This window comes from Rhea americana, unplaced genomic scaffold (genome assembly GCF_003343005.1).
Source record: "Rhea americana isolate MKP2758 unplaced genomic scaffold, rheAme1 scaffold_84, whole genome shotgun sequence".
Taxonomy (NCBI): Eukaryota; Metazoa; Chordata; class Aves; order Rheiformes; family Rheidae; genus Rhea; species Rhea americana.
The window spans coordinates 236,001-253,589 of record NW_028187023.1 but is presented as its reverse complement, the minus strand read 5'-3'; the positions used below and the strand labels follow the sequence as shown (position 1 = coordinate 253,589).

The following is a 17,589-nucleotide window of genomic DNA, read 5'->3' as shown; positions in this document are numbered from 1 at the left end:
AAAAAAAAAAAAAAAAAGAAAGAAAAGAAAGAAAGAAAGAAAAAAGGAAAACCAAACAATGAAACCATTATTAAATGGAAAGGAAAATGTTACTTATCTGCCTGTGACTCCTAAAGGGAATAGGTCAGAGTCCTGTATGAACCATTGCCATTTGATAAGATTTCAAGTATGAACCATGACTAAACTCTGTGATTCAGGTTGTTTTTCCCTGCGGAACAGTGTTAGAATGACAGATGTGATTTGTTTCACCTTAAAAATGAAATAACTGATATCTATTTTGGAGAAGATAAATTCACATTAAAAATTGCATTTGGACTCTTTCCTATTGCCTTTTCCGTGCCTTTGTCTATACAAGTCGTGTCAATCCTAGAAAGATACTGTTGCTTTCTCTCCCTCCCCCAACCCCCCCCATTTTGAAAGTCTGTTTAGCAATCTCCAAGAATACCAAAATATTGTCTTTGGTAATGTTTTCTTTTGTTTGCTTTTAATGATTTAGTGTGTTAAACTGATCAAAATCATTTCACTGGTATATCAGTTTTCTTTTCCTACTGAAACCTGTGTTGTTTTTTTTTTTTTTCAAATTTTCAACTTTGATGCTTATGTAACTTTGTGCATTGAAAACTTTTATTATGGGCTACAGATATCATTTGTTTGGTTTTCTTATGTAATGAGTATTTGTATAAATGATGCTCTTGAGGCTTAAACATGCATTCTACTTAAATCAGTTGATTAAATTTGAAAATATAGTCAAGTGATAGGAAAACCCTGTGATTTAGACCTGCTGTGCTTTCCTAATAAAGTTACATTTCATATAGCAATGATTTTTGAGGCTTATTGTAAAAGTTATCAAAGATAGCATGTAATATTTACTTTAATGCATTAGTTCTAGCTACTCTGTATTTTTTTGAAGGCCGAGAAATATTTGTAAGGAATATAAAACCTATTCATATGAAAAAAAACACTTTTAATATTGGAAATCAGAGTCACTGTGAAATTTTTTATTAGTATTCATGTAGTAAAAGGAAGTTATTTTCAGGCTAAAGGAATTTATGAAAAGATAATTGGTTAGACCAACATTCTCATTAACCTGATTTGCATTAAGTATGCTTTTGTGAATTGTAGTTATTGCTTTTCCTTTTGAAAGACATGCTTTGTTAACTTATTTAAAGAGCCTAGTTAAACTACAGTTTAAGTCATACCCTTTAATTCAGCAATATAAAACTGTGGCTCTGTTATTAGTTAGCTTGGGGGTGTGGAGAATCATGAACCTGGATCCTGGTGGATTTGCCTGCTGAGGTAGATTTGTATAGCTGCTTTACGTCCGGGTCCGGTTGTCTCAGGTGCCTAAAGCGTCCCTCTGATCCTTTTGTTTAATTTTACAGTTACTCCGTTATAAGAGCAGTGAAAACTCTCGCCACTTCTGTGACATGGCACGGGAAACAAATGGGTCTTTTGGGTGTTTTTCAAGAAAACACTTATAAATGCCTTTGGTCTAATACTGTAAAGGTTCTGAGAATCACTTGGTTTAATTATTTCTCAATAAAACTTTATCCTTACATTTATAACTAAATAGAACTGTAAAAATATGAGCTGTTAAAACTGGAATTAGTTTGCCTGTTTTGGTACTGATTTTAAAATCATGAGACTGAGAAATAAATTTGGATTTCTTTTTTTTTTTTGGCATTAGTTATTAACAATATTCTAGATGTTTTGAAACCGAGGGATTTATTTACTGTTCTGTGTCATGTGCAGTGAAGAAGTAGACACCTTTGTCAGGAGCGGGTCAACTCTGAGTGCTCACGTTAAGCCTTTGCACCTGCAGTTAGGCACAGAAATAAAGGATCTTATTTTTCTCTGCTTGCTGAGCACACCTAGATGTCATAGAACTTCAGGTGAATTATATGAACCAGAGATTTGTAAAACTAGGATTTTTTTTCAGATATCTAAATGTAAATTTTAGTGTTTAGTTTTAATTATTTGCATCTGTGAGGTTTGACATTGGCTACATCGAAAGAGCAGTATCTGGAAACACTGAGTGTAAACCAGAGCTGAGCAAGCCAAGTTGCATGCGTAAGCTGAGTAACGCTGAACGATGTTGGGAAAAAAATCATGAAAACAGGGATGCAGGTTCAAGGTGGACTTGGCAATAGTCATTAGTAGCTATATAAATGCGTAGCTGAGAAGGTTACTTTCTTGCTGGCATGGCTCTAACTGTGAGGAGGGCGGACGTGCCAGGTACGAATGCTGATGGTATTTGCACGTGCTTCGGGCACCCGAGTACGCGGCTTAGCCAGTTAGCAAACGTGATACGCAACGGGTCAGATGCATTTGTTTAAAAAACAAAAACGCCACAGTGGCCCATAAACTTTCCATTCCTGCTGGTTAGGTCTCACTTTTTATCGTTTGGCAAAAACATCTGCCAGTTGTGCCATTTTGCTGCTGCTTTGCTCTGGTTGCAAAACAGAATTTAGCTGCCAGACAAGCAAGAAGTCTTTACTGGTCCTGTAACAAATTTTTTCTTTTTTCAGGACATTTATAGTCCATTTTAGGAGGAGTCTGCTTGTTGATAGGAAAAGGCATATCTACAGCACATTCACATGTGTCCATAGCGCGAGTCTGCRTTACGTATTATATTGTGGGGCATCTATTTWAAAAAAAATCCTTCTGTGAATGTATATGTTCTTATCGTGGTGTTCAAACCAGACTTTCAACTAAAGTCTTGCTTATTGACATGGCACCTAGCATCACCTCATTCAGTTTTAATCCATTTTGCAAATAAGAGATTTATATATATACATTTATCTATACAAACACTGTATTCTATTTTGACTTAGAGAAGCTTTTTGCATGTAAGCAACATTAAAATTTAATGGAGATCCACTGAAGAAGCAGAGTTTGCTGATTGAGTTTACTTATTTAGAGTTGAGAGTTTGAGGGAGTTATATTCTTTTATACATATTAAAAAAAACCCTCCTTTTCTGTAGGAGACTCCTTTACACAGTTTCGATTTGCTGAAGAGAAAGAATGGGATACAGAGAGCACATGCCACAAGCAGGTAACCAAAAAATTATCATTCTGATAAATTTTTGTGTATAATCACCCTGAATCCAACTGGATTTCAGTACTTTAATACCAGTTGGATACTTTTCTATGTTAAGTAYGCTGCCCATCCTAGGCAGAATGGCTTAAAAGGAAATAGCGCTCTTCCGTACAATGTAGTGTCCAGGCATGGAGTACGCAGAGGTGGCTCTACTTCCAGCAGCATTTAGTACAGTCTGTAGCACTGTTTATCCTGTGGCTGCTTTTATTAATTTGTCTCTAATGCTGGAGGTTCTGGGGTCCCTCTTCCCTCCCAAAGAAAAATCAGAGCAACAAGCTAGATTTGTAAACGATCTTAAATAACAAGCAGATCTATCCAGAGAAGGGAAAATAACRGACTGTCACCTTGCTTCACCAACACGTCAAGTCAGATTTCCCCTTTCAAATGTATTTACAAGTCGTAGTTTAGTCAAATATATGAATATATTCATATGGGTTCTGTTTTAATTGTCTTACTCTGGAGCGTGTTCTACTTTTTTCAGATTAACACACCCTCATTCAAATTTTATCTTTCTGACACTGGCTATTTTGTTTTYTCATCATGTTCTTTGAATGTGTGGAATATAGGAATGTAATAGATGTCAGTTGTTGTTATTTAGTGAAAACTAACTGTGTGTTGAATTATATTTCAGTTATCTGCCCTTAATGTTGACTGTCAGACTTTGGCCCAGGCTCTTCAGGAATTGCCTCTGCATCTAAGGCTGAATGTGGCTGCTGAACTTGTGCAGGTAATGCTGTGTATTCTCTCCATATAATTCAAGTATTTTACGTGAAATAATCTATGCTAGAACTATTACTTTAAACTTGATCTTTGAATGCAACTTATACATGTATTGTGTAAGTAAATATATCTCCTGAGACTAGCAGCAGGGTGTGAATCAARGTACCATGCATCAGCACTTCTTTAGCTTCATTGATGACTTTAAACAAAATACTTCTGGACTGGATTTGAAACCAGGTAGCTGGGTGTTTGACATGGAATAATGTACTGTTTTTGTATTTGCTTCTCTTTTTGGCAACTATTGTAAACTTAAATTTTGAACGTGCTTGCAAGGTATTTCTAATTAGGTAATTACTTTAGTTGGAATTCACTATTCTGTATAGTTGGAATAAACATATATTTTTATTCCATGAATCAAGTTTAGGTCTGTGTTAGAACATGAGCTGTCAATCAAGCAGATGAAGAAAATGCTATTTATGCTCTGGTTATAGGAAATTAAGCACAATATTAGCAGAAGTGTATCTTCAGACTGTGAAAAAGAAAATATTTATGTAAAGACAAAAGAAATAATGATACTTGAGTTTAAAGACAAAAAAAATCAATCTGCTCAAGTAAGGAAAAGGATCATGACTCTTAGAAGAAATTTTAAATCTGTTTTTGGAGCACTTGAAGCTTGAAGTGCTTTTGTCAATGACACGACTATATTAATGTGGCTTGAAGATGTCTGCAGATGTAACGCCTAAGGGAATCTGCATATACATGTTATCTTTGTAAATACAATTCCTTCCTACAAGTTAAAGACCATGAGTAGAACTCTTCTGTTTTGCTACAGTCGCTCCAGCGTGGTGGGCGTTACTTAAACATTCTTCCTTCCCCATCCCTGAAAAACAATAAAAAGCGATTTGTAATTAGGTGCCAGGCTACCTTCAAAAAAAAAAATATATATATATATATATATATATATATATAAAAATAGGTGAACGTGGCTATGTGTATGTTATGTGTTACGACATTGCAGTTGTAACACATGATATGGTAATCAGTATGCACTGATGCACAGCAGTGATATTAATGCCATGGCATCCGGATAGAGGCAGGATCTGTGTTTTAGTGTTAGTAAATAATGAGTTGTCATTTCTTATTGTGCTATTCAATAAAGTTTTATATTCTGGTTTCATTTTTTCAAAGTATTTAGTGATGTAATATATCTTTTGTGAAATCATTTTCAGCAACCTGTAGTGTGGTTTGCTTTCAAGATGAATTCTGGAGGGAAGATCTAAAATATAATGATGTTTCTAGCCAAATTTTGTCTTCAGTCATTCAAAAATTCAGAGTACTGAATGCATTTAATTATAGAAGAATAAGAGAAGTAACTGTGCAGGAAGTGTTTGTGGAATGATGGAATTTGCTGTTTTAGCATACAATCTCATATTTCAAATTAAGGGATGCAAGGAATTTGTAGCCTGTAGATGCTTAACTACTATCAAGTTAACTTTACTATCCTTTCTGTTTCTGAGTTGAACTTTGATGATTTTAATTCTCTTTTTTTAAGTGATGAAACAGGAAGTATGAATTACAGTCCGAACTAAACAGAGTATCAAAAGTTGAGTTCATCATTATAAAGGCTAAAGTCTTTTCTTGCACTCTTAGGCATCGACACCTGCTGAGCTCCCACACATGAAATTTAAAAATATTGAAGACAGCAAGAGAACAGAGATTCTATTCCAACCGTCTTTGGCTCAAAATCGAACAGTGTCGGTCTCCCATCACGCTGGTGGTTCTGTTGCCCCATCAGAGCCTAGAAGTAAGGATGCTCATGCAGCGAGTGCAGCAGAACCATTTCAGAGAGGTCGTCCACTATCAAAGCAAGAGACTGACCATTTAGATGAAGAACTAGATCTTCTCCTAAATCTGGATGCTCCTGTTAATGCAGAAAACAGATGTGTGTCAGGTGCATTATCCTACAACGTAACTGAGAAAGATCAGAAAATGGATTATAAGGAAAAGGGTAAGATTTCCTTCCCCACAGTCCCCTTATTTCATTTCCAGTGTTCTCTTTCTTGGTGATGTTTTTAGAATCATGACTAGCAAGTCAACAGTACTGCTGTCATCCTTGCTGTCTCTCTCGTAGTGCATTGCACGGACATGGGATTATGTTCTGACCCGTTCATTCCTTTTCAATTCTAACTTTGCCTAATAATAACTTCAGATATGTGGCCCTCTTATTCAGCATAGTGATGTTCAGAACATGTTGCTGTGGCCTATGAAAATAATATAGTCTGAATCCCTTCTGGTAGAAGCAAATTAAATCTAAAGCTTTTAAAATGCAATGAGTGAACATACACCTTTGTTACAGCTTCTAGAGCTTGTTGGAATGTATGTAGTCTTTTGGTCACTCTCTTATATCCTGGCYTTTAACTTTTTATTTTTTTTTTAATTCTAAATACATTTGATAAGGTGTATGTCCAATATAGTATGCACATTTACTAGCTTTCAAGCATTATGCCTTGATGATTATATGGTTAGTAGCATAAATGAATAAAACAATGGTGCTCGGTTTTCCATCTCATCAATGATGGCCGATCATATAATAACAAACAAAGTAAAGCTAGAATGGAAATCTTTAACTGCAGCAGACAAAAAACTAGAYATCCAAATAAATGCCTGGAGAGAGAAATATTTTCTGAAACAGTTCAGTACTTCGCAGGTTGCTTCAAAAATTGTTATGATTAATATTTCAAGCCCAAAGAAATTGCACTATTCTTGTTTCTCTTATTCAAAGTGGTGTAACCTTCTGTTAGGCAGAAAACGAGCTATTTTGTTTTTGGACCTGGAGACCGGTCCCCACCTGCCCCTTCAATCCAGCAGAAGTCACGCTGGTACTGGGAATTTTATTAAGCTGCCTCATTTTGTATTGTTGCTACTATTTTTGGAATGTGACTCTACAGTTTTAAGTTTTGGATTAAAAAGCAAAATGACCAGGGACAAAAATCTGGTAAGGAATTGTTTTCAGATTTTTATGTCTATTCTTTTTACTTTTCTAGACCCTCTAAAACTAGATGTGCCTGAAGAGAAGAGTAGTACAGCATCACAGCAGCAACAAGGTACATCTAAAAATGTCACTGAGGAAGAGCTTGAAGATTGGCTGGACAGCATGATTTCCTGAAGCCCAAATTCTCTTATGTGAATAAATGAATATTGCAAAAGTTAAGTAGAATGTATTAAAGAAAGAATGGCGTGAATTCCTTTATCTCCTCTTTATTTTCTTTATTTCACTTGGTTCAGTAGCCTAATGCATAATTTCATTTGACAGCATTTAAAAACTGCTCATCTTAGAAGCAYGTCTAAGCAAATTTCTGAAGTTAATATTCTTGGTAGACAATACTTCCTTAAGTTTAAACGATGAAATTATTTATATAGTGATATAGTGATATTTATATAGTGAAATAGTGATAAAATTAAGATGATCTTTGCTTAAAAGATGTGTGCCACTACACTAAAAGAAATTGTTTCAGCCTGTACTTGCTATATGTAGTCTCTGTAAAATAAAGATGTGAGCATAAAATGCATCTGTTTTTAATCTCCATCCTATGCCACATTTCCATTGCAGTAGAGAAACTAGAAAGAAGAGACAAAGGTATTTGATTTATTATACTTTATTGCAGTGGGCATTTTTCATTAGAAGAAAAAAAATGCATAAATCTAGCAGCTTCTACATACAGATGACCATAAAGCATTGTTTTATTTTGGCCTAAGATTGAAATTTTATTCTTTTTGATACAATGTATTTCTTTTAACAGCAGCATCTAATAAGCTGTTATTGAAGGTAGTATATAAACGAACTTCAAGTGCAGTTTCATACAGAAAGACAGAAAAGCAACACAGTTAATGTATCTGTCCATCTAAACACTAACATAAATAAAAAGTTTGCATAGCTATGTCTACAGAGGTTTTAAGGCACTTAATTGATGTTTCATGGTCAACAAAGTGTTTGAAAATGTTTTATTTTTAACTGCTTAAAGCTCTTAAGCTGTATTGTAATACATTCACTAGCAAATATTGTAGGGAAAAACTGGACTGCAGTTAAAATACTTTCTGAGGCATGGCCTCTGATGTTCAAGTTCTTCCATTTGAAATGTTGTGCAATTAAGATGTCTTTTAGCCCTTGCAGCTGTACTACCAAACACTGGGTTAATGKTATAGTTAAAAATTTTTAATCAGGCGCTGTTTGAATTGGAAGGCTTCAGTTAATTTTCACATAGATTTCAAATTGAAATTTCAACAAAAGACCTGTTTCATACATGGTAGGCAAAAGCAGCCTATGAGGTGGTTTCCAATTTTGTGTGTGTCTTGCAGTTTAAAGCAAATACAGGCTCTGAATTTACACCCTAAAAAGAGGGGGTTTTTTGTTTACTGGATTTTAACAGTTCATGAAAAGAAGCGTTTCTTTTGTGACAGTGTTAACCAAGTTGATCCTCATACTGTTTCCGAAAGCAGTCTCCTGCTGGGAAGAAATCCCAGCATCTTTCTTGGTACATCTTCCACACAAATGATTCCTGTAAATGATAAAGAATATTTATTTTATCATATACCTGGCAGCTAGTACTGTAAATAAACTTTTCACAATAACCAGTACTGTACCTATTACCATAAAGTGTGACTATAAAAACACTGAACCGCCCAGATCATAATTCAAGAATGCTTGTAAAATTACTTCTCTGCCTGATGTATTTGTTTGGAGGTAAGTACTTCTGACTCAGTACTCTTAAAGGCTAAGCCATAGGCATAACAACTGTGTTAAGTTTAAATTAGCCTACATTGTTATATGAGAGCAAACCTCTATAATCTGTATATATGAAATGTATTTTATTTGCTCAAAAAACATTTTGAAGTTTAAGCTACTTTCATAGAGTTTGCATTACAGCTTCTTATTTAAAATTTAAATAGATCAATCATTTATTATTTATTTATGTTTAGGGCCTAATAACATTAAATACTCATAAACTCACATACAGATGTAGACTATAAATATAGTAGTTTAACTACTTAATTTTTGGGGAATAAACTTTAGTTACTGTATTTCAGGGTTTCGTTTCAGATATAAGATTACAGTTATATAACAGGTTCTTCTCCAGAAAGACAGTTTCGTGATGTATAGGATCTTATTTTATTTTATCTTATTTTACCCTCCCTTTTATGCCTAGAAAATCTCAGGGAGAGTGGTATTTGTCTCCACTCCTTGGTGGTACATCAGCTCCATCTAGTAGTCCAAGGCTGGAGAAGACTAAAACTAATGAAAGAAAATTTAAATTTTTGATTAAAGATTATCTTCTACATACCTGGCCAGTATGCTCTGTTTCATCCTTATTAATGAGATACATTAAAAAGAACCTGAAACAAGCACATGAAGCAAGTATTAATGAAGAAACATAACATCTCTGCTTCTTTCTTAGAATGGGACATATAAGGGAAATATGCCAATGAGCAAAGTAATGACCATGCTTCTAGATTAAAAAAAATACATGTATTTTAACGGAGAAAATTCTCTCCTCCAGTACTTAACTCCTGTGGTACTGCTAACAGTTGTAAAAATCTGTAAAAGTGTAAAACTTATTTTAATGTTTTTTTTCTGTGCTAGTAGCAACACCTGAATTAAGTTTCATCCTGTCCTGCTCCCATGCTCAAACTATCTCACCTTGGAGGAAGGTACAATGCCTGCTAGCTTAACTTCCTGAGATTATGTTTTTTTTGTTTTGTTTTAAACATAACTTTAGGAAAAAAAAGGGGGGGGGGGGACCTTTTTCCTTTCGGTGCCATTAGTTCTTGCTAATGTACTCTAGTTCGGAAGAGGAGAGGATTGCGAGTGGTTGCTTGGTAATGTTGATGAAGCCACTGAAACTTTTTGCTGATTTAAAATAGTACTTCTGACTGCGCACTAGAGCAAACAGAGACCTACGTGCTGCTGTTCAATGCTATTCCACGTATCTGGGTTGCCTTCCAGAGCAGRACCTTCGGCAGTGGTGTGCCTTCAGGTCTCTCTTCAGGCTGAGCTAGCTCACGAGCAGAGCGAGCACTGTACTGACAACCAACAGCGAGGAGCGGAGGAGAGGAAACCAGAAAGGTTCCTCAGTCCTGCAGAATTCTGTCTCAGGCCTGTTCAGCAGTGTGCGCTTCCAAGCTGCACCGGAGCTGAAAGGTCGCCTTGTCGTAATTCCAGTTAACGTAGTAAAACGTACTTACAGATAGTTTGCCAAGTTGTGCTCTTGCAAAGTATGTGTTTCAAAGCCATGTGGGGTTCTGTCAAAATAGTCATTGCCRATTCCACAAATAAAACATTTGGTCTGGAAATGGAATTCAAATGTTCAGTTTTTAACTCTAAGCCCATATTATTACTTGTAACAATATAGATTAATAAGAATAGAGAAAAATATAATGTGCTTACTCATACCTCCATATCTTCTCTCACTTGTTCTTGCTGGTCTCTTAATTCACCAAAAGCATCAATAATCAGACCTATTTTGTATGGAAAAAAGTAAAATAATTTAAGAACTTAGCAAGATTCTTATTTCATGCAATGCAGAAGAGTAACTTTGACTTGATCAAATATTCTTCACTGTATTTGGAGTTCAGCATACTTATGTCTAGGTAGAACAACTCAAGTTAAAAATCTCTTGGTTACCAGACGTACAATATTTGTTTACACTGCATTCCCAAGGGGAATTTCTCTGACACTGAAATATATCTTCAGAGTGGGAAGGCTTTTCTTGATATGCATTTTGGTCAATGTAAAAGTGTCCATAAGGCATGTATTCTCGTATTTCTTGCTCCCATGCCAGAACTTCATTCTCMTGGGGCTCTTGCATTGCAACTTTCTTCTAAAAGAAGAAAACTTGGTTCTCACAGACCCAAAACAGTGTTTATAATCACTTTCCACTTATTGGTGATACAGCTTCGCTGCTGAAGCATTATTTCTCCACTGCCAATGTATCAAGAATGATCCAGCCCTATTCTGGGGACATTTGTAATTTTTTATATAGAAAAAAGGCAAAACAAAACCACAGTTACCAGGCAATCTCATGGACAAAAAAAAGAAAAATTAGTTTGAAGCCTTAGGGCAGTTACATAAAGAGTGTTGTATACTGACAGTTATTCAACACGGTCTGATTGATTCTTGTAACAACAACTGCAAAACAGTTAGAACTGCAAATCAGCGTGGCCATGGTGTCTTGTCAGAGTGGAAACCCAAGTGGAAAGTCAATGTATTGTCCAGCCAAATATGCTGGTTCCAGTCTGGTTGTTTTATAAGTCTACAGCAAGCCTTCCCCAGTTTAAAGGGTTATACAGCAGGAAGAGTGATCCTGCATTAACTGTGTCATTGCTGGATAGTTTCCAAAGGTGTTCATAAATACCATAACCCGCATTCTTTGTATAGTACTTAGGACAATGCATATGTTTATGAATTAAGAGTAAAGTTAGTTATTTCAGACTTAATGATTTTTCATGAACTCAGAAATGTCTTTCTACCAATACTGGTAGAATTTCTACCACTCATCTCAAAGACAAATACGGTAAAAAACCCATTTTAGAACTACAGTGCAATAAATTTTAACACTTTCTACTATGGTAAGTGAAGATACCTTGAATAATGGCCAGGAGGATAACAATGACAAAGAAGAAAAATGTGATGTCAAAGACGATTCGATACATTTCGTAAGGGTCTCCAGCAGGATCCTCGATTTCATCTCCAATGCCACCGCCAGCTCTTACACCCACATACATGTGGAACAGATAACACTAGAAAAAAAAAGAAGTTAGGAAACAATATAAATATTTAACATGAATAAATCTGGATTTTTTTAAAAAATGATTTCCTTCTACTAATATTCTTCAGAATTCTTATCTAAACATTACAGAAACAGACAACATGTAATGATGTCATTCTTCACGCATCACCCACTTTGCACAAGAAATCTGTTGAGTATCTTGACCAATAGGGTTACATCTTCAACTATAAGCAGTAAAAAAGGGATTCAATAGCAACTCTTTCTTCCCCCCCAAGTCTTACATAAAAAGTAGATCATTTTGGGGGCATTTTTATTCTATCCACTGCAGCACTCAACTATACACTACCAATTACTTATATAAATTCCTAAGGTTCAAGCTTACTCTGAGTAATCAGAGGACACCATTTAGTCTTGGAATAGAGCATAGGACATGCTAGCAAGTATTGTCATAAAATAAGCAGTGACATATTTACAACAGATCCATATCTGTTAAGGTGCTTTTGGATAATTCCGTTTTGCAATATTAAAAATCTGTCTTATTATACTTTAAACATGGGTTACCTTTTATCATAAATCATTCAGCTTGAGGTAGAACTTCACAAAAATGTTCTAGGTGCTATTTTTTTAAACATGTGATGTCTTCATGGAAAAATATTTACAAATCTGACTATTTAAGCTATGGAGGGTATTGGAGTGGAATTTTCTGCTAGTCATATACTATTTAATGCTCCTCTGTAGATCAACTACAGACTCCTGTAAACCATCCTCAGCTGCATGATATGGGTTAAGAACAAACAAAGGAAAACTCTAAGCTCAAACAGTGTTTTGTCATTACATTAGCAATGATGATGATGATGATTGATAAATAATCATAAAAACTGACAAATCTKCTCTTTCATAAGCAAACACTAAACAGAACTATACATTCATTTTTAGAATGTAACTTTACTATCCAAGAAAGATACTGTTTTTTTCAATCTGTGATGTGTAACACAGGGTTGATGATACTGATCCTGCCCTAGAAGAAATGCAGTCACCAACTCAGAATATGAAATGTTTAATACATGGTATTTTGTGCTGTTTTATTTGAACAGTAAGAAAATCAAATCCTCCTCATACTGTAAGAAATATCTGTAGGGTATCTTTTAATATGACACACACATTATTTGGTTTTCTGTTGTGACAAGTGGAAAGAGAAGGGAAGCCAGTAACATCTCATTATTACTCCTCTTAAGCTTTAATTTCCTCCTGCTCTAGTCACATTTGATTTCTTGCTTTGTGACTAAATTACCAAATTTAAGTAGTTTGGAGCAGGGATCTATAACTAGTGCTAATAACATCATATATTTAATGTAGTCTGGAAGAGTTGTATGTACTCTTCCTTGTAGTATGCAAGGAAGAGCTTGCATACTTGGAAATATTTGGAACAAACTGAGCTTTATTTGTGCTACAGTAAAAAAGCTTTGTGTAGGACTGACAGATTTGTCATGAGCTTTTCTTCCATAGACTTTAAGGGTTTGTTCTCTGCACACATGAAAGAGCTGCAACCAATCACAGGCCACAGTATTTATCAGAAAAATCCAAAATATCTTCCTACACTAGTGTGCAGCATCTATTGCATTTAGACCAGTAGAGAATATCAAGGGAACCATATGAAAATTCAGGATGGTATTTGAAGCATACTAGTGATGTTTTAGTTACCGTCATCATGTCGTCACATTTCATGTCTGGTTCATCTTCATCTTCACTTTTGTTGTAGAATTTGCGGAAGAAGTTGAACGCCACAACAGTATAAAGATACACTACTACAGCYAGGAGTCCTACAGTAAGCACAAGCTGTGTATAGACAAATGACATGAAAGTAGTGTTCAATTTTATTTGGTTAGAGCAGTTGAGCTGGATTAGCGTATTGCCTTAAGTATTGAAAACGTAGCATCATATTGTACCTTTCCCAAGAAAGCAACTAAAGATAGTAGTTATGATAGCTGTGAGATATCCTTATTGCTTGGAGCAGCAGAGGGCTAAGTGATATTTTACCCTGCTCTCACCTGAAAAGCATATGGAAAACAGTATCAAGCAGTCACAATTGTTTCCATATTTCTAAGCAATATGCTTACAAACTAGGTATCACTGAAGCAATGTTTTCAGTGTTCAAGATAAAGTAAAATTTGAGTAACTTAAAGAGTTGCAYATAGTAGAAATTAAATGATTTAAAATAAACCCCTTCAAGTTACTTAATAAATAAATTTAACAATGACTTAGTATGACTTATTACAGCCTATTTTCAATACCAAAGGTAAAAGTGCCTCTAAAGTGAGAGGCACTCACTTAGATATGAACAAAAAATTATTTCTAGGTCTGGCTTTCAAGTTAAGAAGTCTGCTCCTTAAGTGTACATTTCAGTTGGAAAATCTGTAGATGTCTTTCTTAAYGAACACAGGTTAGCATTTCTTGATACTATTGATCTTCTTGTCAGCAGAGACACAAGCACTGAAAGATAAGCTTTCTAAAAGCTGTGGTCTTGAGTTGAAACAGTTTTGTCAGCTATGCTCAGTTCTGGAGTATGATTTCTCATTAAGAAAAATCTCATGTAGAAAGAAGGTATACCAATCATTTAATTTAAAATGATTTAATGATCAAAATGATTTTGATAATGATTAAAATGATYAATGATTAAAATCATTTAAAATCATTTAATTACAGCTCTGGTTATCCTGGAGGAAAATGAAGGGAACAAAAATACGGATCTAATTTGTTGTTCAAATGATACTGAAAACATTACCATATGTAATACTTTAGTAAACTGTATGCTTAACAGAGCGTAAGAGTGGGCTTAGAAATTTGTTACCACATTTGAGAAAGAATGGAAACTGCCTGAGATGCAAGAAGTTCTGTTAGGAGAATATTCCTCAAATGCGAAGGAGAAAAAAGGAAGTATGTTAGAAAAAAGCAGGTATTGCTGTATTTGCTAGCTAGGGACACAGATCAAGAATCAAAGAATGATTTCTTGCCTAAGTTTCATAACTTTTGGAAGCAGATTTTATTAATCTGACTTTTGCAGGACTTAGAGACATATATTCCACAGTGCAGAATGCCTATACCYGTAAGCACAGTCTTTAGCTAAGTATTGAAATCTCAACAGCACCCAGGTCATTATGACTGCAGTAGCTGAGAAGAGACTGTGAATTCTTAGTAGTTTCCACCAATCTCAGTTCATCAGTGATCATAGAAAAGGAGTTGGCTAGGTTGTAATTCATATTCTCACATTTTTCTAAAATGATGATGATTTTTCTAAAATGACGTGTCTTGATATTGTATGCAAAACATCTTTAGCTATCAGTGCCCTATGGGTATASGTTATTAGAATTTTATAGGACTTAACACGTATTAACAGTGTTGTAGAAGACAGAGTGGGGTTTCTTCTTTGCTCTATTCATGGTCAGAATGCATTGCAATCAAATATTGTCCACATACTGCAAGATTTTTTTTTTCCAGTACTGTTAAAAAAATCTATTCATTTTCAAACCTCCATGTGTAACACTCACCTGCTTGCCATTGTGAGTTACTGAGGACAGAATGGTTCGCAATGTCTTGAAACCCATAGCAATRTCCAGCAGATGAGCAGCAAAGAAGAAGTTGTTGTAGTGCCCAAGGATAGACATAGTTGTGTACCAAGCTAAGTATAAAAATGACTGCAGAGAAAGTGAAAAGTAGCAGAATGTTAGCAGGTATCAATGTGTATTAYTGGATCCGAATATAGCATTCTTTTACTCATTCAATTTGTTTATGAAATAGTCATACCATCATGATCTGATCTGAATCACAATCTGAATGTTATGCCTCTATTTTACACGTACAAAGAGATTGTGTTAGTCTCTTAAGAAAGATCTTCCCTGTTCATTTAAAGAGTGTTTATTGCTTAGTTATGTTAATGAAACCTTTATAGTCACATATTTAACTGAGGTCTTCAGCATGTATGTTAACATCAAAATCTCCTACCTCAAACAGATAATTCAAGAATAGCACAAGATCTTTAGACTCTGCTTGATCTACAAAAAGATGTCTTTGGTTGCTAGACCGATAAATACCAAATTACATGAATGTATCACTACCTTCCAAACATCCACTGCCCTATGGAATCAAAACCAAATATTTTAATGCAAATATGATTTAAAGCAATTTTCTACAACACAAGACAGGAAACAAWATATTATAGATTGGTTGTGTTATTTGGTACCATTTGTGAATGTTTATTAAAAAMGTAGATGGTGAAAGACACACATTCMTGTTTAGAGTAGATCAAAGCATGTTCTTCTAGGTTTAACATACTTACGTTATCAGTAAAAACAACACCAAGCTTCCAAATGTGGTACTTTGTATCAATGGAGCTTAACCTAGGGAATATCAAATTTTTGGAATKCATAAATGTCAAAATGAAGTATTTAATAGTTATGATAAATATCCTTTTAAAAATTATATTCAAATGTCTAAGCATATCTTTGCATAATAACTAACCTAATAACTARTATTTTTTCCTTCAGAAAGTATAAACAATGAACTAGGGTTGGCACTTCACATTTGTTGGCTGAAGGCTGTGAAACACAGTAGCTGTTCCTTTTTTGAGTCATACAGAGGCTTCAGCAGATTTCAGAGAGTTCATTAACACAAAACTCCACTACACAGTTTCTAAGCCATTGAAATTGTTGGAACAATTTCAAGTAGGTGTGATACTGCCCTATTCCAGACTTACTTAAAAAAGATTGTGTACTAAAAGTGCTGAAATGCAGACACTGAATTGTCTGRATTGAAGAGATTAGTGTTGTTCTGTCTAATACAAAACGTTGCAATACTACCACAAGGAAAGCTGATGCCTTCTGTAAAGTCCTATATGTTTCAATACCCATTAAATAACTTGTGAACAAAATTCCTTTTCATGTATGACTTAGGCTCCTATGAGAATTTGGTTTCTTCTATACCTAAGTCAGTGAAATGGGACTTGGATGGCTTGCATACTTTCAATCTTTCATCTTCATTAATTCCAAAATAGAAGCCACAGATCAATTCTGATTTTTTTTTCTAGGTATTTTATCAGTAGATTTTTTTTTTGTCTTTCTATTTTAAATTAACTAGAAAGAACATTTAAATGTTGCATTGTTATTTAAAATAAATTGGCCAACTATTTAAGTCATGATCTACATTAGTGATTTTTTCTTATTTTTATAACACAAGTATTTGTTTTCTTAAATATGTTTTCTTARAATGCTTGTTTATTTGCTTCTTCACTAAAAAGACTCAACCATCTSAATTTTCAATGAAGAAGAAAACTCTACTGCAATCTCAGTACAGAATCCATTTTCATTTTTGACCATGAAGACATGCCAATGTATGATTTTGTTTGTCTGTAAAGTCCAGAAATCATACCATGATACAAGGGATGCCTCTTCTGGTTCACTCTCTTCTACCGGACTAAAATCAAGGGCATTTTTGTCCAAACCCAGAAGTTCTGCTATGCGCTCTGCTCCATATAAGTCCCCATACTTGTTAATAACCTAAAAAATGAAAAAAGAGGAGCTTTGGCACAGAGCAAAACATTGGAGACATTCACTCTTCCCTAAGTCAGTAGCTGTCAGAAATTAAAAAAAAAAAAAAAAAAAAAAAAAAAAAAAAAAAAAAAAAAAGGATAGAAAAAAGGAGTCTTCCACAGTTAACACTAAGGGAACAGTGAGAACTCGGAGAAAACTGGAGGGGGGGTCAGAAGGAGGGGGGGTAAGCACATAAAAAGAAAACTAGAAGCATTAAATGCTATTATCTGAAAGCTTCTGTATAATTTCAAATCATTTAAGCTGGCATGTTTTTCTTTTTTTAGGGGGATGAGGGGGCTTTGCATCCTCAAGATGACAAGGCTGCAAATTAGAAGTGCGTGGCTGACTGACAGCACCAGGTTATTTGGAACGTATGAGTCTAGGAACTAACCCAAAGGAGTCG

General features: G+C 34.8%; 2 protein-coding genes across 4 annotated transcripts in view; one reads left to right on the top strand and one right to left on the bottom strand.

Moving 5' to 3' along the window:
- AVEN (apoptosis and caspase activation inhibitor) overlaps positions 1-7,241 on the top strand; it is a 100,645-nt gene extending 93,404 nt beyond the window's left edge. Inside the window, exons 3-6 of one of the 3 annotated variants that reach the window (XM_085323335.1) lie at positions 2,985-3,055; positions 3,732-3,827; positions 5,471-5,624; positions 6,865-7,241. In XM_085323335.1, the coding sequence (XP_085179461.1) occupies positions 2,985-3,055; positions 3,732-3,827; positions 5,471-5,624; positions 6,865-6,986 (443 nt within the window). In that variant the 3' untranslated portion in view covers positions 6,987-7,241. Of the gene's footprint in view, positions 1-2,984; positions 3,056-3,731; positions 3,828-5,470; positions 5,829-6,864 lie in introns of all 3 variants that reach the window. The other 2 variants (XM_085323334.1, XM_085323332.1) reach the window with 2 other exon arrangements.
- Positions 7,242-7,445: 204 nt separating this feature from the next.
- Positions 7,446-17,589, bottom strand: part of RYR3 (ryanodine receptor 3) — a 230,975-nt gene continuing 220,831 nt past the window's right edge. The window contains exons 94-102 of the mRNA XM_085323331.1: positions 17,026-17,153; positions 15,938-15,998; positions 15,150-15,296; positions 13,306-13,440; positions 11,458-11,614; positions 10,269-10,333; positions 10,061-10,161; positions 9,160-9,211; positions 7,446-8,376 (exon numbers count right to left, since the gene is read on the bottom strand). Of these exons, the coding sequence (XP_085179457.1) occupies positions 8,281-8,376; positions 9,160-9,211; positions 10,061-10,161; positions 10,269-10,333; positions 11,458-11,614; positions 13,306-13,440; positions 15,150-15,296; positions 15,938-15,998; positions 17,026-17,153 (942 nt within the window). The 3' untranslated portion in view covers positions 7,446-8,280. The remainder of the gene's footprint in view (positions 8,377-9,159; positions 9,212-10,060; positions 10,162-10,268; positions 10,334-11,457; positions 11,615-13,305; positions 13,441-15,149; positions 15,297-15,937; positions 15,999-17,025; positions 17,154-17,589) is intronic.